Source organism: Dermochelys coriacea, chromosome 2 (genome assembly GCF_009764565.3).
Source record: "Dermochelys coriacea isolate rDerCor1 chromosome 2, rDerCor1.pri.v4, whole genome shotgun sequence".
Taxonomy (NCBI): domain Eukaryota; kingdom Metazoa; phylum Chordata; order Testudines; family Dermochelyidae; genus Dermochelys; species Dermochelys coriacea.
The window spans coordinates 134,621,459-134,644,437 of NC_050069.1; the positions used below are offsets into that span (position 1 = coordinate 134,621,459).

General features: G+C 38.8%; 1 protein-coding gene across 8 annotated transcripts in view; it reads left to right on the forward strand.

Annotated features, from left to right (window-relative positions):
• The window catches only part of CDH18 (cadherin 18), a 908,539-nt gene extending 885,791 nt beyond the window's left edge, over positions 1–22,748 (forward strand). For all 8 annotated transcript variants that reach the window (XM_043508441.1, XM_038391555.2, XM_038391556.2 and 5 more), the window contains 3 exons: positions 67–184; positions 19,763–20,014; positions 21,986–22,748. In XM_043508441.1, the coding sequence (XP_043364376.1) occupies positions 67–184; positions 19,763–20,014; positions 21,986–22,476 (861 nt within the window). In that variant the 3' untranslated portion in view covers positions 22,477–22,748. The remainder of the gene's footprint in view (positions 1–66; positions 185–19,762; positions 20,015–21,985) is intronic.
• The last annotated feature ends 231 nt before the right edge of the window (positions 22,749–22,979 follow it).

Below are 22,979 nucleotides of genomic sequence, written 5' to 3' on the forward strand. Positions count from 1 at the left end.
TGAGGTCAGGTAATATTTGGGTCAAGTTGAAATTTCAATACATTTACTATTTAATTTATATTTCAGGTCATTCAGACTATCAGAGCCACTGACAAAGATAACTCTGCAAATGGGCCAAGATTCCATTATTCTCTTGATGAAGGCCTTTCTTTGAATCCCAACTTTACCCTAAGGGACAATGAAGGTAAATCAAAGACATTAATCTATAAGAAGTAGGACTCTGTTTTGCCTGGGATGTCTCATTGAACAAAGCAATTGTGCTCTGTTTCCACACAATTCTTGTCAGGAGGTGAAAACTATAATCCATCAATGTTCAACTGGCTGATTCCAAGGACACCATATTTGTACATTGTATTGTGAACTATGAATAACCAGAACTATATTTCAAAAATAGTCTTTTAGAAAATGTTGTTCCATTTTTATATACTGTTCTATTTTATACCCAGCATGTATGCTTTATAGTCTTTTTATCCACTCATGGTGGTTGTTTTATGTAAATGAGTTGAAGAAATGTGTTTGCAGTCAGTGCGGTTCCTAGTTGATGATGATAAAGCCACCACCACTACACCAGTATGAGTTGTCAGTATGGCTGACATTCTTACAAGAGAAACCAAGGACTGAAGGAAAATGAACTCCCTCTCAGTCCTAGAGGTCTGTATCCCAAAGGAAGGCCTCTGGCACTGCCCCGGGAATGCACTATCCCCTCACAGGGCTGTGACTTAATGGTGCAATCTAGCCCTTTGCCAACTTGGAGCTGTCATTCTGTTCAGATCATGATGGAGCATTATATTCAGGGATGGGAGATCTACCTCTGAAATGAATGCAGAGTGTACTTGTGTGCCTTTATATTTTGAACATTGAAGGGAGATTCAAATAAACTCACTGAGTGTTTGAATGTTTTCACGTTTGGGATCACAGCTGCACTCATTTCAATGCACAGAGCTTCAGATGTTTGCATGTTCTTGAATGGATATATTTTGATCCCTGGATCTTGATATATTATTAAACCTTTGGAGCCTTTGAACAAATTGTATGCTCTAAACCATACACTTGTCTGGCCACCAGCAAAATATCAATGTTCTAAGGCTTAAGGGCCATAATGGGACTTGGACTACATATTCACACATACGGATGTCAGGGAGAGTAAGAATTTTCCTTACTTCTATGTGCAAGCTATCCAGACTTTGGATGCAGTTGAACTGAAGTAAGCGGTTGCTGCTGGCCTACTATACCCCCTGGAGCATCTGAGTGTGGAATATGGGCACATGGAGTGGAGCATTGGCTCCACCCCCACCAACTACAGCTGGTATATGGAGTGTCATAATTTGCTTTTGTTATAGGACAAGAAGAAATGACTACCACTCTTGAGCAGGGGAAGTAGAGGGGGAAATTGTGCCTCCAAAGGCTGTCCATGAAGCACAATGTGTCCTCGGTTTAAGCTATTTATCTAGCACCCTTTCTTCAGAGCTGTGTTGTTAGGCACGATCTAGCCCTGAAATATCAGTGGAAAACATATACAGTGTATGTGCAATATGCAATTTTCAACCAATTGAAACTTTGGTATTTCTAAACCATTTTTTCCAGACTTGGCTGAAGACACATCCCATGCATATGACAACTTTGAACTTTTCAAACAAAACCATTTCTAAGCAGTGTTGCGCAAAAGAAAGATCAGAACAATTTAATAAATTGGTTTTGTTTTACAACTGCATAACTTTATAATGGCTGAATATTTGGGGATTGTTAGGTTACAAAAAAGAAAAAAAATATCAGTGTTGGGCTGAGAACAAGCTTGAGAAAAATCAATTCAATAATGTTTTTCAAGACTGTAGAATGAAAATGTGTCTCAATGAGAATTGTGCCATGTCACTGCAGAGCTACAATATTATTGTGAAAGAGGAACTGCAGGACCTTTTGGATTTTAACATATGCCCAAGTCTTTCTTCTTTTTGCTTTGTTTCTTTTAGAAGTAGGCTGAAACTGTAAAATTCAGCTCTGGATTTAAGGCCTTATACACTACTACATTAATTCCATTTTACACCATTTGACATCAGTGGGACTAAACCAATTTAAAACTGAAGCTCTGCAGTGATGCTTCAGCCTGCCCTGGATTTTAATCGCTCCTTTCAAAACTCTGGGGTGTTTGGAGCCAGGATTTTGGCACAGAAATAAGGAGGAGCTCTTGAAATTTAAATGTGAAGTTGGGTTTGGATTATGGTCTGGGCCTTTTAAAAAAATTAAAAGGGGAGCCGGGTGCTGATACTCTTCCTTATGTTGAGTAGTATCTTACTTCTCAAGTAGATTCACTGAAGTTGACTGAGTGTCCTTATGAAATAAGTATTATGCAGTATGAACAGGGTATCAGAATCAGGCCCAGAGGGATCAGAGAATACCACGAGTAGCAAAATAATACAGTATGCACAGACAAATACAATAAAGAAACAACAAAATATTGCTACATTGAAGAAAATCACATACATTTTTAGTTAATCATTTAATCCTGCAATTCTAGAAAGCAAGACCAATGAAAAATGGCTTTTCAATTATTTGGGAGTTGGTCGTGCATAGGGCTATTTGAAAATTTTCCGCTGCAAATCTTTTTTGATGGAAAACTGGGTTTTCAAGAAAATGGTTTTTTTTGTTTTGTTTTGCTTTTTTTTGTTTTTTTGCAAAATATACTACTTTCTGAGGTAAAGTGTGACTTCTTGTCCAAAAAATTGAATCCCATACAAACATGAAAGATTTTTCATGCAGAAAACTGAAAATATTAAATTTTGAAGACCTACTGTGGTTCCTCATACGACTTGTAGTTTGGTTCCCTCATGCCCACATTCTACTCTGTGCCTTCAGGGTCCCCAGCCAGAGTGCATCGCTCAAAATGCACCACAGGGATTCCTGTTCTTCATACGCAGGCTCAGCAAGAGGAGACAAAGGTACATCATGGTAGATATATTCCAGCCTGGGATCCTGGCTGATAGAGAAGGGAAGCACATGAGTTACAACTCCCATGAAGCTGTGCAGTGGCATTTGAGTCAAAAATTTTGGGTTTCATCTGAAAGTTTTCAGGTGAAAATTTTTGGTTTATAAACTTTTGCCAAAAAGTCAAAATTTTCTGGGGGGGAGGAGAATTCTGAGCTTCTCTAGTCTTCCCACATTGTTCTTCATAATGTTGCTAGCAGTGGGCATTATGGAATCTATTAGAAAAAAATATGTATTCTCTGTAGGTTTTTTTTATTTATCAATAATGTCTTAACTTAGCAGTTATTACTTAGTCTAGCATAGTTACTATCATTTTTTTGCAATACAGTTTCCCATTCACCCAGTTTAAAATCTTCTCGTTTAGTCTGCCAGTGTGAATCTGCTCTTTATTATTAATTCTGTACCCACCCAAATGGTCTCTTTTTCCCGCTAATGTGTAGTTGATTAATATGCTTAATTCCTTTTATGTTTTTTTAAACCTTATCCTTTCCTCATCAATTCTAGCATTCAGAGAACCTTGCATATGGATCTTTCTCATCCCATACAGAAGATGGTCAGTCGGATACCCTGATTTTGCTGTACCTCAGTTCCTTCATGGGTTTCGGGATCTGTGTCTGGGAAGGGAAAGGGGTCAGTAACAAGGACTTGCCCTGCTCCCCAAAGACAGCAATAGAAAAGACAGCAGCATGAATGCATTCTACATAAACTGTTCCTCGAGTCTTTTCCTGCTGGGGGAGGCTCCTTACGGGAGTTTTCACAGTTAGAGACACCCAGGGAAGTCTTTGCTGCAGGACCACATTATCAGGGAGCCAGAAGGAGGGGAGAAGAACCTCTTCAGAATGCAGAGCTGGCTGACAAAATTTAAATTTTCAAAACATCAACAATATTTTTTTCTTTGCAAAAAGCTTGCACGGTTTCTTGACCAGTTTGCAGAATGGTTGACATTTTTGAAAAAAAAAATAGATTTCAATGAAAATGTTTGTGAATGTTTTTCAGCCAGCTCTGTCTACTCCAAGTTGTGGTGAAAGCCCAAGACCTCTGTACAGATATATATAGGTTGGTATGGACATAGTCACACACATGCATACAGAGTCTTCCTGTATGTGTGTGTGTTTGTGTGTATTTATATATATATATATATATATACATATATATATATATATATGTATATGTATATATATATATACATATACATATATATATATATACATATATATATACACACATACAGAGAGAGAGAGAGAGGATTAGATTGATAGATCACTTCATCCCTATTTTGGTTCATGCTGTAACCTGCAAGCAGAAGTTTTTCTCCCCTTGAGACACTTGGAAGAGACTGTAACCTCTAGAGGGAACTTCACTCAGGTTTCAGGAAACTTTTAAGGTTTTCAAGCTCTTTGAGATACAACTTTTTTTCTCACAAGATTTACAAATCCTACTGGCTGCCCCAATGGCTCTGGTAAATTCTCTGTAATTTTTGGTGTCACAGAATGTACGTGTTTAGTCAGCTGTGCCAATATAATTTGTAAATTCCCCAAGCTTTAACCCACTGAGACTGGTGACTTCTGAAAGTCTGAAATTGGACTTAACCCCAAGAAAATGTTCAACTCCAACTTGGTAAAGATAGTCTCATGCACTAATTGTCATTGAGGATCAATATTGAAAACAAGTTTGAAGATTTTCCAATGAGTCATTTTTCAGTTATGTGTGGGTGAAAAGTTGCATGCCTTTTTTATAGCTACAGCTTGTTTGCTATTCTTTTTTCAACAAGATATTTTAACAGCAGCTGCAGGAGAGGAGCTGCGTCCAGATAAATACCTGAGCACCTCACAATTTGTAATGTATTTACCCTCACCAGACTCCTGTGAGGTAGGGAAATACCATTTATTTCCGTTTTAGAAATGGGGAACTGAGGCAAAGAGAGACCAAGTTATGTATGTGTTGCAACATCTTAGTGATTTAGGGGCTGAAGTCCCATAGACTTTCGATGAGTCTTAATGTAAGTCTACGTGGCAATCAAAGATTTCTGGCACAGTTGCGGCTGGCCCGGGTCATCTGACTCAGGCTCATGGAGCTTGGACTGCGGGACTGAAAATTGCAGCATCAACATTCGGGCTTGGGCTGAAAGTCTGCACTGCTATTTTTAGCCCTGCAACTTGAGCCCCTTGAGCCCAAGTCAATTGACCTGGGCTCTGAAACTCAATATCTCAGGAGGGCAGGGGGTGGGGTGTGCAGTGTAGACATACCCATAGGGTCCTAACTTCCAAACTAACTTTTTAAGATAAGACTTAGGGTCCTAAGTCAGTTAGGCATTGTAACACTGAGCAAAGAAATGCCTAAATATCTTTTAACATTCTGGGCCTAACATCATAACAGAACTGGGTTCTCAAGTTCCAGGCTAAAGCTCTATCCACTAGGCCTTCCTTTTCCAATAATAAATTCATGTTGTTCTGTTGATTACTGAGCTTATATCTGTACCATTATTCCATGGATTGTGTTCACTTGTCCTCCAATGTTGAGCAGACTGCAAAGTCACATAACTCTGGGATCAAGGCCGGGCTCAGCACATAGCAGGCAAAAGAAAGAAAAGGGTACAGAGGCACCTCCTCATGCTGGTGTTGCTGATATCAAACAGCTTTGTTTTCTCCCAGATAGAGAAATCCACCTGAACTTTCAAAATTAATTCTGTAAGAGCAACACATTGATGTTACCAGAAGATGTAACATATGCACATATGTTTTTACTGCTCTGGTAGCACTAATACTTAATGAATGGGCGTGAGAGAAATAAATATTATTTTTAGTAGAGTAGCACAAGAAGAAATCACTTCTTTACTGTAGAGCTGGATGGAAAACCCAAAAGCTAGCAAAACTTATAGAACTATTACAAATACAAATGAAATGTGGACTTTTAAAGAACATATTTTTGCTGAATTAGCAGGAAGGGAGAAAATGTTAAGATATCTGGGAAAGGAGAACAGCATTAGCACTAATTATGATAACTGTAAGACTGAGCCCCAGAGCACTTGGGGCATCAGCAGCATGTATACTGTCTTGCTCAGATATTATCACACAACTGAAAAACAAAAATAAAGAGGAAATCTGCTGCAAGTGCAAAGGGAGGCAGAAGGGATGGCAACTTATGAGTCATGCAGAGAATTTAGAGAAGGAGTGTATCAGATATCAGGAGTTTTTCCATGGTGAGGGGGAGGGAACTCCTCCAGCTAAACACTCCTCAGAGCTGTGAAGATCTCTGCTATTTTCCTCCTCTCTCTGGCCAAAACATTTCTTAACTGAAAAAAAAGCTAGATCCCCCTCTGCTCCTGAGCTGACCAGAGGGGATGCTAAAGAGTAACAAAGAGGCTCTTCATCCCTTTGTTTGAGTGGGTGCACTCCCCCGCCCCCCCAATCTGCAACTCACAATCCCTGCTAGCTGAGAAATGAATTTCTGTGCCCTAAGCCCAAACTCTGAACTGCACTGTAGCCACACATTGTGCCATCACTACTGGAGTGGCAGACCAGCCCCGTGACAGTACTTTTGAAACTAACCAGAAATAAATGTTTGTCCCAGTGTTATCAGTGAAGAAATGAAATGGAAATACCCAAGAATATAGTCCTACGTAAACAAATTAAAACTCAGAAATTGAAAGCTTGGACACCAGAGGGCACTGTGACTGAGGTGGATGCAAGTTTCTTGAGCTCTAAAGTAGCCAATGGGGAATCGCCAAATATCGTCCCCTAAAACTCACCATCCAACCCAGAGAAATATTGCTTCCAACTATGGAAGCCCTCAAGATGCCCTTTAGTTCTGCGTCTTCATCTCTGAATCCAAAAACACAGGGGAAAAAAAAACAACTGAAGAGACCTGCCTCCCCATTTCTACAAACAGAAGCATGCCCAAGCCTGAGGCAGCACAATTGGGTGGTACTACTGCAGGCAACCATAGATACTGGTGAAATTAAATTTACAGTTTCAACCCTACAGACCACCACAACTGAGATTCAGAGTGTGCTACAAGCTCAATCCAGATGGGTGAAGCACAACACAGAATTTCTGATGTGGAATATTATTTCAAAGAGAACAAATTGCAGGTTATGAAGAACTGTAATGATATCAAGACTGTTAAGACCAAGCTAATTGATCTAGAAATCCACTCACAATGATGTAACATGAGGATTGTGTTTTTTTCCTAAAGGACTAGAGAAAGGTAAACCCTCTGAATTTGTCCTTAAACTGCTAACTAAGTTGTTGGATCTTCTGGTTTTGGCATAGAATGGGCACAATGAGCTCTTGCTTCTTAGCCAGCTCCAGGAAATTAGCCTAGACTATTGATTGTACAGTTCCTGAAGTTTACCACTATGGGAGTTATACTGCAGAAATCCAGAGGGGGAAAAAGGAGCTGGTATGGGGAGAAACAGCAATTAAAATACAGCTCTTTCGAGATTATTCCTGTGTGTGGTTGCAATGAGTGCAGCTTTTAACCAAGCAAACCAGTTGGCCAGGAAGATAAACTAGAAATATTTTATTTGGCAATGCTCCATATTAAGAATGGTGAGGGGACAGTATCATTCAGTTCCTCTTAGGAGGCAGAAAAATTGCCTCAAATTCTGCACACTCCTCCCTCACAAGAAGAGACATCTAGGAATGTTCTGACTGTAAGGAATTAATATATGGCTCTCTGAGATCTGATATGGCCCCTCTAAAGAGGTTGATTTGCACTCTAGATATTGATATGTTAGTTTCTTTTCTTTTCCTTTTTTTCTCTCTCATTGAGGCTGAAGTGTTGAAAGGTTAGCATCAATTTACTTCCTGTTGCCTTAACTTGTCCAAAAAGAGGATCAATGTAAAATCAATAATTTGATCAGTAATTATATTTTTTGTAGTAACTTTATTAGATGGTGCTTTCTTATTGACAAATGTGTTAAGGTTCTGTTGCTAGCAGACAGTTACTATAATTTTAATGTTTGGGGCTCCAGGGGTTGTGAGAATCTTAAAATTTCACCTGATCCAACCACCTCGTCTGGTTGTCAAGTGTGTATTTTTGGACAGTTTAAACAAATTCTTCTTTTGGATTGTATAATACTTATGTGTATTTCTCTCTCCCATATCTTTTTTTATTTCATTTATTTGCTTATTTAATTCCTCTTTCTGCCTCTCTTTCATCACCCTTCCATGCTGGGAATTTCCTTCCCATGCCTATAGAATATGTTCTGGGAAGTGACACCCTCTGCCTAGATTATATAGTTTTAGTTGCTAAGATATGAAAGAGTTGTATGCTACTTAGGAACATCTGCAATTTCTCATTTATTTGCAAAACGACTTTATATTTTATCCAGTATATTTTAACAATGATGGCTCCAATAATTTAAAGCATCTCCTGGAATATAAAAGAATTTAATAACCCCATTGAAAGAAAAAAAGTAATTCAGTACTGAAAAAAGAGAACGTTCACATTGCCATGCTCCAGGAGATGCATCTGACAGAACTTGAAGCTTATAAACTGAAGAGAGATTGGGTAGGCCTCTCAGTTTCTAGTTGCTTTAATTCTAAAGTGAGGGGTGTTGTTATACTAATACATAAAAAGTTGAATGTTAATATTTTGATCACAGGATCTGACAATGAGGGTGGATTTATTGTCCTTAAGATTGAAATTGGCAGTTTTATAATCATCTTTTGCAAACTTACAGGCCAAACTTGGATGATCCCAATTTTTTTTTCATAAATGTTTTATGAGTATAAATGCCATGGGGCCACCATATCCTTTTTATAGCTGTTGATTTTAACAAAATTCTAGATCTAATCCTTGATAAATCTTCTCCATTTCCGTATAAAAAAAACATACATAGCTGACTTAGGATGACAAAATGTGTGGAGATTGGGTATTCCTACAGCCAGAGCCTATAGGTTTGGGGTGTTTTTTGTTTTGTTTTGTTTCCTGCAGCTCATTCAACACATTTAAGATTGGACTATTTCCTACTTTCACAAAACTTGACCAATTCTGTCACTGATTGTGTCACTGGTACTATTACTATATCTGACCATGCTTATCTATATATGTCTTTTAGGTCCCCATGTTATGTACCCCCCAACTAAAATGTGGAGTTTAAACACATCTCTTCTGTTTGATACATCATTTGATAACTCTATCCAGCAGGAGTTAGAATTTTTTTAATACAAATGCCCCACTGCTTCATCAGCTGTCACACTTTGGGAAGCCTTTAAAGCTTTCATCAGAGACCATATCATCTCTTATGCCTCCTTTAAAAAGAAATGAAGAGAATATAGAATTGATGTACTTTCAAAGGAAATTAAGGCCTTGGATGTAGACTGCATCTGCCCCTTTCCTAGAGGAACTCAGAACTCTCATTCATCTAAAATACGAAATCAACAAATTTCTGTCCCAAAAGGCTGAGTTTGCTTTCTTCTGTTTGAAGCAAAATTGCTGGGAATCTGGCAAGGAAGCTAGAAACCTATTGGCATATAGATTTAAGCAAAAGGCTAACAGAAATAAGATGGCTGTTATTCACGATAGTAGCAATACATTATATAAAACACAGATATTTAATGAAGAATTTCAACAGTTTTATTCAAACCTATATTTACCTGAAAAGAGAATCAGCAAAGATACCCTACATGACTTTTCTAGTGTATTGTCTCTTCCACAGATCTCTAATTATCAGAAGCAACTTTTAGCTGCTCTTTTAGAAATAATGGAACTAATGCCAGCTGTAAAAGAAATGAAAGTTGCAAAGATTCCTGGTGTTGCTGGGTTCTCAACTTAATTTTACAAAAAGTTCTGTGTAACTTTAACACTCAGATTATTGAACATGTTCAATGAGGCCAAGAATGAGCAAACTCTCTTGCCTACTCTAAGAGATGTTGTAATTTCAAATATTTCTAAACCTGGGAAAGACCTTGGACTACGTAGAAATCACAGGCCAATTTCTTCAATAAATTGTGATGCTAAGATTCCAGTCAAAGCTCTTGCTATGCAATTGGATGAACTTCTCTCACACATTATACACATAAATCAGGTAGGCTTCCTTCATAATAGACAAGGCTCAGATAATTTGTGTCATCTGAATGATATGATTGCTGCTTCAGGAGATACTAAGGAACCCTTAGCTCTTGTTTATTTCGATGCCAAAAAAGGCCTTTAATCACATAGCCTGTGACTATCTTTTTCATGTGTTAGCAAAATTTGGATTTGGTAGTGACCAAAGGTATTATTTCTGCCCCATTTCTGTTACACAGAGGAACGAGGCAGGGCTGTCCCCTTTCTCCTCTTCTGTTTGATTTAGATCTAGAAGTTGTAGCCATTGCTATCTGACCAAATCAATATATTTATGATATCAGGGTGGGGGATAACAGAGTCCAACATTATGTTCTATGCAGATGATGCTCTTATATTTGTATCTAAGCCCAAAGTTACCATTCCTAACCTTCTAACCCAACTGTTTAAAAGTCTGGACACCTCTCAGGATATAAAATTAATTGGAGTAAATCAGAAATCTTAGGCATTAACAACTATGCCCACAAAGGTCTTTTTTTAAATCAGAACTGTCAATGGCAATCGTTTTACATAAAATGTATAGGAATACTGATTATACAAATATAGAATATTCAGGACATTCCTAAAATAGAGAGAGCCAACAATTACCCAAGTACCTAACAATCTGGGGAGATGGAACTCCTTAACCCCTCAGTTTGTGGGGTAAAATTAATATACTGAAAATGAATGTCCTTCCGAGAATTTCCTATGTTCTGAGGGGTCTCCCTAGTCTATTCCTCAAAATTATTTTAAGAAATTCAATAATATTTTCAGAATGTTCCTTTAGGATGCAGGTAAGAAACCTAGACTGATTCTGAACAGCTCCCTCTTTCTCTGGGAGGGTTTGGCTTTTCCAACTTTGAAAATTATGATATCTCCTTTTTTGTTAAGCCAGGTATCTTTGTGGCTGTTAGATTTGGCTGCAAAAAGTGTTCAGTCTTCTATGATTCTATGATTGCATGAGAATTGGTATATCCTCTCCCTATTTCAGACACTGTAGAATTGAATTATTATGGATTTGAAGACTCCAGAGTTTCCACAATAACAGCTGTGAAGCAAGCTTTAGTCATACTTGGCTAGAAAGTTCGTCTTCCATGCTTTCTTCCATAAAGAAGCAATCCCATAGAGCAATCCTATTTTTAAAATCAGTGGCAAAACCTTGACTGGGGTGGATTGATGGAGACAGGAATTAAGATTGTTTCACAGCTAATAGGCAATGAAAAATTGAAAGTATTTGTAGATTTTCAGCAACAATTTGGCTTGCCCTGCCTCTGAGCATGGAAACATCTCCAATTAAAGCATTTATTAATGAATGTGTTTGGACTGGATGCACTGGGAACTCCAGAATTTTTATGACTTTGGAGGAAACTTACTGGATTTACTTGACCAGCGGTATCCTTTTACAGTTTTCTGACCCAAAAAACTCTGCCAAAGACTGATAATTGGAGAGTTGGTTGGAAGAGAGATTTGGATACACAACTATCTGTTACCCAATGGAATACAATTGCATCTAATGTTAACAAAAATAAAAGCAACTGTAGACCTGAGACTATGGCTTATTCACCGAAAAACTTTTTTTATATATATAGTGGTCTCCACATAGGCTAATGATAATGGGCCTCATGAATGCTGACTGATGTAGGAAATGTAACTCTCTTGATACGTTAGTGCATATGTTTTGGGAGTGCCCCTGTGTCAAGAATTTCTGGTATGCGGTAGGTCAAAGGATCAATTTGATATTGGATGCTAAGTTGGAGCCCTCTCCCTTAAATTTCATTCTTGGATATATTTCTGATACCTACAGATTACCTGGTAACAAAGTGGTGTGATTCCAATGTCAGCTTTGGTCGCTAAAAAATTAATTGTGAAAAAATTGAAAAGTTGATCTTCACCAAATATGTATGCCTGGGCCAGTGATATGCCTGACCTTGCAGCTAACAAATGACTGGCATTCTGCAGAAAGGAAATGCCCAAAATATACATAGCAATTTGAGCTGACTTTTTAGAGATCTATGATTAATGTAGACTCTGAGGATAAATATGTTGCTTCCCCTTGACTCCCTTTATTCTAACCATCTTTATTTACTTGGTGTATTATATTGAATCTAGTATTTTGGTATATTTGTTGTATTTGTAACTATTTATATATTGTAATATATAAAATATATATTAAAAAAGAAATTGGCAGCTATTGCTTTAGGAATATTACCAATGCAAACATTGTGTCTTTGATAATTTTGTTTATTTGTAATTAGTCACAATACCTCAGAGAACTTCTAAAAGTTTAGCTGCTGACATAAGCAGAGCTGAGCAACAAATTAAAATATGCCTAAAGCAACAAATGGATTTTTATTTTATTTTTGACTTTCATTTCTCTTCGGCCTGCCTGTAGTGTGTCAATAGAAGCCTCAATTTGTGAATAATACATAAATTAGTAGTCCACAAAGTGCTCCTACTTTCATCTTCCCCAGAACTAGCACCAGTTCTCAACTTCTTTGATATTTTCCCATTCCTGCATTGCATTTCTCAGGGTGGGAACAAAATATAAAAAGTCAGAGATGAACAGCACTTTGGAAACAAAGAGGATTGTGATAATGGCCTTGAGTGCAGGATAGTCTGAATCCATAGTCTACAATTCCAAAGTGTAAAGAAAGATTGCTTAGAGCTGTGTGGAATATTCCACTCTGAACCTCATACCCACTTGAGCAGAGTCTTGGGTTCCAGCTTCCGTGTATTTGCAAAGCATAGCTCATGTGTATACAAATTCAGTTATCATGAACTACCATTATTTGCACAGCTACAAAACTGACAAATCTCCCTCCCTCTCTAAGTTTGCCCCTTAGCAGCCAACCCTCTTATCCCCAGCAAGCCTTGAGACCCACCTTCTGACTTTACAAAGCTACACCCTTCCTTCCTGAAAAGATCTAAAGGAGTCAAGGGCCTGATTGGAATGTACAGAGTATATTTTGTTATGGAACAGGTATAGATAGGTCATTGAACATGAACCATCTAGCCTATTTACAAAGGCTGGTTTACTTCTGGCCTGGTGAACCAACCTGTACAGTTTTCATCATCCTAATGTTACTGCTTCTGTTCCAGTATATCTGCCTTCTTACCTATCTGCCTCTGTCTCTTTTCCTTTGTCAGAAGAAACTCTCTATGTTATTTCTCCCATAACCCTTAAATGGATCATTAGCATCTTTCTTTGTACCCCACTGTCTTTGGCCTTCTACATTTGTGGGATTTTTTTGTTTCATGTTAAGTTTTTCCACTTATAAGTTGCACAGTCCATAGTTTCCCTCTCAATGGCTTCTCCAACTTCTCTTCCTCCCTCAGAAAAGTCACTCAATGTAAATATAAAAAACGTAGGAAGAATAGTCATTGAGCAAATGTTTGGCTGAACTTTTATACATTTATTCACTTTATTCATATTTAGTCACTAGACTGAAATGCTGAACACCAGCTCTGCTACTATCACTGTCCTGCTGGGTGAGTTTGGGCAAGTCACTTCACCTTCCTGTGCTCAGTTTCCCCACATGGAGTAAAGATACTGACCTCCTCTGTAAAGCACTTTGAGATCCACCGTAGAAAAGCACTATGTAACAGCTAAGTATTACCTTTATCAAGGTTTCCCCCATAGTAATAATGAACAGTAGAATATATGGACATGCTGATACTCCTGGACCTTCTATTCCACCACCACAACACATACCTACAATCTCCTTTGCTTGTATTTATATCTGTAAACCTCCACTGGGAGAAAAAAATACTTATTTTTCGTGCACATGGCTCTAATTTTGCTTACTATTATAGAGATCTTAGACACATTCCAGCTAGGGTTTTGTCTACTTATTCCATGTCGTAAGTACTTTTAGAAAGAATATAAAGTACCAAAATGAACATGATCAAGGGCATTTCTAAATTAGAGACCTTGGTTCTAACTGCTTTTGTGTTTAAACCCATGCCTCTTGATGGTTACTATCTTTTTTAAGAAGAGTTAAAAATGCAAAATTGTGAAAAATGTAGTTGCATTACATTCTTCCTATTTTTTGGTGTTTAGTAATTTATTTTATACAGTATAAAAATGTCAGCTTCTCATTTGGGGGGGTGGGGTTAAACTTCATTCTTTCAACATTTCTTCACTCTAGTTCACATCTGCCAACTTCGTCCATGACTTTTTTATTTCATTTTCTCGCAACCTTGCCTTTTTTTTTGACATCTTTGTGATTTTTTCAGTGTGGATTTCCCCGTCTGCAGTTATCTGCTGCCTTATATCATATCAGACATCATGTTTCAATGTTCTTTCCTTCACAGCTTTGCCAATAAGCTTCCATGCTTAAATTCTTTCATCATTGCTTGGTTGCTATTCATGTTTTTTGTGTGACTTTAAACCCTTTCTGCTCAGGATGGTTCACTTTTTGCTCTTGTATTAGGTCTCTGATGTGTTTGGTTTTTTTTCTTAACAGACTGCATTTTTGTCACTGCTGTTTTAGCTGCATGCATTGGATCACTCACTCTAGGTTAGATTTATGTCGGGGAAGAAAGGAAAAGAAAGCTGTTATGCTTTCTTTCCCAGATTTAAAGACTGGACCTCTTTTGGATGTCATCCCAAGCAAATTTACATGGACAAATATTGTAGGAACTTCTTATTCTGTCTAAATTTACACAGAGTAACTGAGCTTATATGTTGGGGCCTGTAGACACCATCACAACAGAATAATAACAAATCACAAATAGAAGTAAAGGGCCATCATCAGTATTCTTAATAGCATTTGCTACTGCATTTTTGATTAGCTGTAGAAGATCTGAGGATAACTTGTATTGGGAAGAACCTCATGACTGATGCAATTGTTGATGCTCAGTTGATGGATATGGTGTTACTTGTCACGAAAATGGAATTGCACTACAAGCTTTAGCCCATGAATGTATTCTTGATATTTTTACTTTATTACATTGTCTAGATAACTTTGTGGTGTTGTTTTCTCACCCCATGTTTCTTACAACTTGAAATCAAACCGTCCCTAGCATTGACCATTCTGTTATAAAACTGCTGAGATGTGCTGAGTACCTGCAACTCCCATTGACTTCATTGCAATTCCAGGAGCTCAGTGCCAGTCAGGATTTGGCACTTTTTAAAAAGTCATGTTGCAAATTAAAGTATTTGCCTACATTTTGGTTATGCTGTTTCATCAGGAGAAAATTCTGGTTGATAGAATGCAATTCAGTTGGATTTTTAAGGCCTGGCATTCCATTCTGGAAGATATAAGTTCTTAAAATGTCAAATTTGTTGGCTCTTCTGTACAATGATCCTCCTTCACATATTGTAAATCTAGCTCTTGGAGTGGTTTGCAGATTTGCACTACAAAAACACATGGAGTGAAATCCTGGCCTCATTGAAGGCAATGGAAATTTTGCCATATTAAATAAAACATTATTGTATAACATTGTACTTTTGAGTATGAAAATTACTAAGGATCTTGTTCTTGGTGTCAAGGTCAGAAAAAGTTAACTTGAATTATCCCAGATATGGGCTGAGTTATTAGATGAACAATGACAATGTGTAAAGTCCTGGCCTCACTGAAGTCAATGGCAATTTTGGGAACTGAAGTCAATGGTAATTCAGTCCATGTCTCTGTTTCTGCTCCTTTAAAGCATACCTCCTTTACCAATCCATTTTGTTCGATCATTATATTCTTTCCCTATGGCATACTTGCACTGGACAGCCACACCACATTTACATAATAAGTTGCGACATCATAGTCTAATTCCTTTCTCATGTTTGCCCAACTAAGCCCTCCTGAACCTGCTATAAGGAAGGAAAAAACAATACAAAAACACTTTGCCTTTGCCAGTCTGGTGGTGAGGGAAAAATTTCTTCCCAGCCCCTTTTCCCCTGCCCCGAGAAAGGAGCAACTAGTGCAATGCCCACAGCAGAACCTGACAAAACCTGGTATTTTACCACTTTCATGGGTGGTAGGATGGGTGCTGTTCCACTGGTCCAGGTTAAAAAAGGCTTCTTCTGCACCAGCATGGATCTATATAGTCTCCCCTCTCTTATGGTCACCTGTGGATGACAGGTCAGAGACTCCATGCTGCCCTGGTCTGCTGCTGCAGTCAGAAGTCACTTCTTGTCTTTCTAGCACTTAAAGGGGGCACACTTCTTTTCCAAGAAGCCAGACAACATCCTCCCCCCCACACTGTTTAATGAGTGGCTAGGTCAATATTATGATCTTTTGTAGCCAATTCAGCATCAGGATAGCCCATCACCCCATCTGTATGCTAGAATAAAAAAACTGAAATTGTTTGTAAAAAACATTTTAGTAAATGTAAAATGTCATACATGTATCAAAGAACAAGCTCTTCCAACCTCTTGTCAAATAAGCCTTACAAATCTTCCAATTCTTTTTAAATTAAATTGGCAGAGGCCTGTAAAACCTGTGAACCTGTGAACTTGATGAACCTCTTTCCATGGCACAGTCTGTGAATAGAATCTGCAGGCCAGTACTCACCCTGCTCTGGGGAAGAGGTCTCTGAATATAATAAATGTAATCTGAATCCCAGTGACATTTAATTTGATCATTTCAATCAAGTGACACAACTGTAACACAAAATGAGGGGAGCTGCAAAATAAGGTGGAAATAGCATGTACTTTAATGGTGAAACAGTGAATATTAGTGGAGGAAACTTGATTTTTTTTAATAAAATGTCATAGCTGCAGAATCTCATTAAGGCTACTTCCCAAGACAATGTATGGTAAAACTAAAATTTTATCAGCTTATTTGGAGATGTCTTAAAACAAATCTTTTTGTATTGCATACACATTTAGGTGTATTTTGGAATAAGGTCTGTGTCACAAAATCAAAAGCAGCTGTACAGATTTGCTGTGTTTCTTGTGTAGTATTTCTGTTGGGGTTTTCTTGCAGACTATTTGACACCCTTTTATTTATTGCTGAGGGGTTTTCATTCATTTTATTTTAAATGTGCAACACCCGAGCACCTCAATAACAGAGGGGATAGATTGTATCATTATAAATATTATTTCCACACTCTCGGGCTGTTTTGTAGGAACATACTGTCAGTGGGTATTAATGACTTCAAAATAATGATCTATTTGTGTTTTTATATATGGGGCCTGATCATGGATTTGTGGGCAACAATGCAGGCTGGCATCATACCACCAAAAGAGTGGGAGGAAGTCTGCTGGGCAGCCAGCCCGTCTCACAAAAGTGGCACCTTGACCTTTAAGTGCAGAAGGAGACTTACGAGGCAGTTTTATATATTGCAACCAGTGGAAATGGAGACAAAGATGAATGTATTTAGCTAAGTCATCCAAGAAAGCACCAATAAGCACAGTGAATAGGCCATTGGATTGGGACTTGCGAAATACATTCAGTTCCTGGCTTAGCCACAGACTTGCTGTGTGATCTTGGGTACGTCAATTAATCTACCCTTTGCCTCAGTTACCCACATGTAAAAATGGGATAATATCTACCTCACAGGGTGTTGAGAATGAAATCTATTAATGATTGCCAAGTATTCGAGTCCCATGGTGATGGGGGTCACATAAGTACATAGATCTTGCTGCAGGCATGGGTGAAATGTTAGGATAGAGAGACAGATGAGATCAATGTTTAAAATGTTGGCACAAAGAGCTTGATAGAGAAAGGGCTGGCTTATTGAATCAAAACCAAGTAAGTAATACCTAGTCAACCTAGTCATACTCATGACCCCTACCCACCATGGAAAACAACTAGCCATGTGCGCTGGAATGTGCCATTCTATCTATATTCGTGCACCTGTATCCATTTTTCAGTGAAATCTACCTAGTTCTCTGTGCCCCTTTCCCAAAGCATTGTTAGCAGAGTCTTGAAGCATCACTAAGCCAACCCCGCTGTTTAGGCCCTTTAACAGGACTCTTGACAATATGTATGCTCTTTCCTGCTTCAATTGGTTTCAGAAGCTCATATATTGACTATGTTTGCTTCAGTATGTCCTGTATGCAGCAACTCAACACTTAAACAAAAATATTCCAATCAGAAAGAGTCAGGCAGTGAACAGACTTTAATAGTGATGTGAAAGCCTCTTCCAAGAAAGAACTGCCCCAACACACGTGTGTGCAAGATCTTCCTGCCTGTATAGTTGGTTAAACAAAGCTTGTGAGGCTATCTATGTAACAGTATCATCTGGTGACTCCCAGTAATATTACAAAATCATCCCACTGTTTTCTCCTCCCTGCCTTTAATCACTCCACTCTTACAGAGATATATCTCCATGGTCATATGTATCCACCTAATTGCATAACACATACACGATGACCCATCTCCTCGGCTCTGCCAGTGATACCAGACTCATCAGCTCACTTACAAGTTTCTCTTGAAAACATCACAACGCTCCCTGAACTGATCTGTATGGCCACTACCCTCCTCTTCCATACTGCTCCTCAGGATTCATCTCTGCTCACAATGTCTTTAAGAAATCAACCAGTTAAGGATGGATTTGGTACCATGTTGATGGGGATAAGTGACTCTCATTTATAATAACTAAAAAATACTTCTGTAGATGTGTATACGTATATAAAAAGTATCAATTCCCTCTTCCACTTGATTTCTTAGAAGATTGTGTGCTGTTTGGAGTAGGAACAGTATCTTCTTACGTGTTTGCACAACCTCTGGCACTGGGATTGGCAACCTTTGGCACACGGCCTGTCCGGGAAATCCACTGGCAGGCTGGGCTGCTTTGTTTACCTGCAGCGTCTGCAGGTTCGGCCAATCGCAACTCCCACTGGCCACAGTTCACCGCGCCAGGCCAATGGGGTCTGCGGGAAGTGGCGGCCAGTACATCCCTCAGCCCACATCGCTTCCCGCAGCCCCCATTGGCCTGCAGCGGCGAACCGCAGCTGGTGAGAGCGTGCCAAAGGTTGCCAATCCCTGACCTAGCACAATGGCGTCCTGATCCTAATGAGGGCCTCTGGGTGCTACTATCATATAAATGTAAAATTAAAATAACCCCTATTATTATTAACTGCAGTGCATGCCAGCTGGACCTGAGTAACTTTTCAATAATGAAATTCAACATGAACTTCCTTTCCCCTCTTTTTCGTTCTGCTATGACTCGAATCTATTTGCCTGTTCCGTCAAGTTTAGCTGAGCGTCACCTTCTAATTTCCCATGCCCCCTACCCTAGCTCACTCCGTCAACTCTCACCTCCACCTTGAATGTCACACAGCTGGTGCTTTTTGGCCACCCTCTTCTCCTCACTCAGATCTCTCCTGATAACTCACTTCTGCTGTGAAGCCTATAAAAAACACAGTCAGTTAAACTGAAGGGCCTTATTCTCGTTTATTCTAAAGAACTTTTCACAACTGCGGTAGTGGAAAATGGGACGTTAAGTGGATGTAATTTACACGTACACCCCCTTTCAGGTCCCTTTACACTACCCAGATGGTACAAAGTATCCTTAAGTGAGAATGAGGCCCAAAAACTTTATCAAAGTAAGAACTAGCAAAGCTGCCACATGATATTTATGTAACCCTGCCTAATCCCACCACACTTCCCCCTATTCTTTTCCTCGTCACACACCTTTGTCCTGCCATGTTTAAACTGTAGAATGTAAGCCCTTTGAGGCAAGTACTGTCTGTTTGTTGAGGTGTCTCTCACACCCTTGGGCATGACAGAAACAATAAATCATAATTATTCTTCATTAAGCCATGGTGTCCTGCTTTTTGTGATTATAGATAACACAGCCAGTATCCTGACCAGACGGAGGAGATTCAGTCGAACTACTCAAGATGTCTACTACCTCCCGATTTTGATTTCTGATAGTGGAATCCCTTCTCTTAGCAGCAGCAGCACCCTTACAATCAGGGTCTGTGCATGTGAGAGAGATGGGCGCGTTCGGACCTGCCATGCCGAAGCTTTCCTTTCCTCAGCTGGTTTGAGCACAGGAGCCTTAATTGCAATTCTGCTCTGTGTCATCATTCTTCTGGGTAAGCCACTCTTTTAGTTAAATACTGATATCCTTTCATTAGCCTTCAGAATGTGGCAGTAGCAACTTTTAATATAATGCGTTTCTGAATCAGGGATTACTTGTGAAAAGAGGTAATTAGAAATATAAAACCATGGTTTTATATATAGGTTTTGCTAAAATTAATAGGAAAAATGCCTTTAAAGCATACTGGTGAAAAACTGGCATCCTGTAGAAAAAAATTTCCAGAGGTCAGAGTAATTAGCATTGTAGATCTTCCCAGGTAATTTGAAAAGATTTTAGAAAGCCATTGACTCAAGGATCATCACTAGAACAGCTGAAAAAATGATGAAGAGAGATGAAGAAAAGAGTTTTGAATTGCATTACTCTGTAAGAAACACTATTAATACTGTACAAAATCCACTTTCTAATTACCTCTGTGAGATGAGCTGATATCAATGCACAACATAATCAAGAGGAGCAGGGGACATATTAAATGATAAAATGATTCCATTAGATAAATGTCCTTGGATATGCATTTTCTCTGTTTTCCCAGACCAATTTTAGTTTACCCATTACTTAATATTCTCATTTGGCAGAGATACAACATGTTGTACATAAACATCATTGTACTATCCATGTGTTTTTATGCATTCTAACAGAGAATCTTTGAAACAATGGGATTTGTCTTATGACCCACATACATCCCTTAACTCAATGAATTTATCTTGAAAGCCTGTGCTCTTTCTACTGATTCCTTTCACCGCAGCTTATCTTAGCCATTTCCTGGGTTTTAGAGTATAACTTTAAAATGTACAGAAATGCACTTGAGTTATGTTATCAACATTACAGTCACAATATGTGCAAATACATGGACATGGAAATGAAAGAGCATTTTGTTATTTTTTCCAAAAGGAAAAAACAAAACTTTGATGATTTTAAGTTGATAGCTAATTGATTATTAATTGTAATAGAAATTGGGCATCCAGATCCCTTATGCAGTGTTGAAAAATCTCATCTTTTGTATATTAGGTGAAGATTTTCAAAGCAGGAATTAGGCACCCAAATCTCATTGATAATTAATCGGGGTTGGACACCCAACTGCTCTTTGTGCCATTGGAAATTTCCCTCTTAGTCATTATAGGCACTCTTGCTATATTCTGGCAGGCTGCTGTGCCAACAGGGAGCCCCATTGATTTAAGCGGGACTCCACATGGGTACAGCAGACTGTCTGCATATGACAACTTGCAGAATTGGCGCCTTATTGACAATGGAGCCTGATCTTCCACTAATGGGCTGTGCATGGGAGGTAAACTTTAGATGTGCTCACAAAACCTGTAGTTTATGTGTATTACATATTCTTCCAGTGTTTTACATTATGTGTGCCAAGCTTTATGACACACAGGAACACATAGTGCAGGTTCAGGCAATCTGAATGTTACAAGGGTCCATAATGGGAAATGGAAATTTGAAACGTATGTGTTGAGTAGTGGAGCTGTTAAGGGACATAGGGAGGAGTAGGATTGTAACTAAAGCTGGGTATTAACAAAAGTGGCCTGATGTTACCAGTCCTGAGTAGCCACAATTTCCAGTGAAGTCAGCGCAAGCTGCAGGTGTTCTGCACCTCTGAAAATCAGGATGCCCTTATTTAGTTGCCTATGGTGGATTTTAGTGGCTGGATTTTCAGCAGATGTAAATTGGCACAGCTCAGTTGGACACCAGCTCCATTTCAGCTGCAAATCTGTTCTTTGATGCCCAAATTTAGGCATCCAGGTTTGAAAATATTGGCCACGGTGTATACAAACATACAGCTGAGTTAATCATAACTCCACTGAAGCCCAACATCATAATGCAAGAATCCAAATAGCAGTCCACAAGTGTCTGATCCATTTTTCTTTGGGATTTCATATTTGTGACCCATGTAAGAGATATGTTGCTTATTTCATATGTAATGCCTGTAAACCTAACCTAATACCTGCAATTTTCTCTTTAGCAATTGTGGTCCTTTTCATTACATTAAGACGCAGCAAAAAGGAGCCCCTGATCATTTCCGAGGAGGATGTTCGGGAAAACGTTGTCACGTATGATGACGAGGGTGGTGGAGAGGAGGACACTGAAGCATTTGACATCACAGCCTTGAGGAACCCATCAGCTGCTGAGGAGCTGAAGTATCGGAGGGATGTGCGTCCTGACGTGAAGTATGCACCTAGGCACCAGCCTTCTTCAGGCCTGAACAGTATAGATGTTCATGAATTTATTAGACAAAGATTAGCAGAGGCAGATCTCGATCCCAGTGTGCCTCCCTATGACTCCATACAAACATATGCATATGAGGGTCATAGATCAGAAGCCGGATCTATCAGCTCTCTGGATTCAGCCACTACACACTCTGACCAGGATTATAATTACCTTGGTGACTGGGGACCAGAGTTTAAGAAGCTAGCTGAACTCTATGGAGAAATAGAATCAGAAAGAACAACTTAGTTACCATTCCTGGAACAAGAAGTGTTTTAGTTCCCAAACTGGAGAGAACCAGAGCAGTGGTAACAATAAATGAATACGGTACTTGGAACTGAGCAAGTTGTACACAGTTACTGTAGAAACAAGTGCCCTTTTCATATTTGAAACTGGGTTCTTAAACTGGAAGAAAATCAAATTTTGAAAAATACAGAAAAAAAAGAAACAATTGTCCTTTGTGTATATTTTTTAATTGCTGAATAAAGTCTGTGATACCATATCCATAACAATACCTAAAATAAATGAAGCAATGACATTTTTATTGCAATATATTTAAACATACCAGAAAAACAATAAGTCTATGGTGGTGCCTGTTGTGAGGATAGTTCCCTGGAGAGCTTATGCAGGTAGTTGTGACATTGCCTTTCTAGCTCTGCACTAGGCTTGGGATCCCAAACTGAGATAACCAATGGGGATCATTACTGCTGTGATAAATGCCAACAATCCATTCCTTTACAAAAGGGATACAT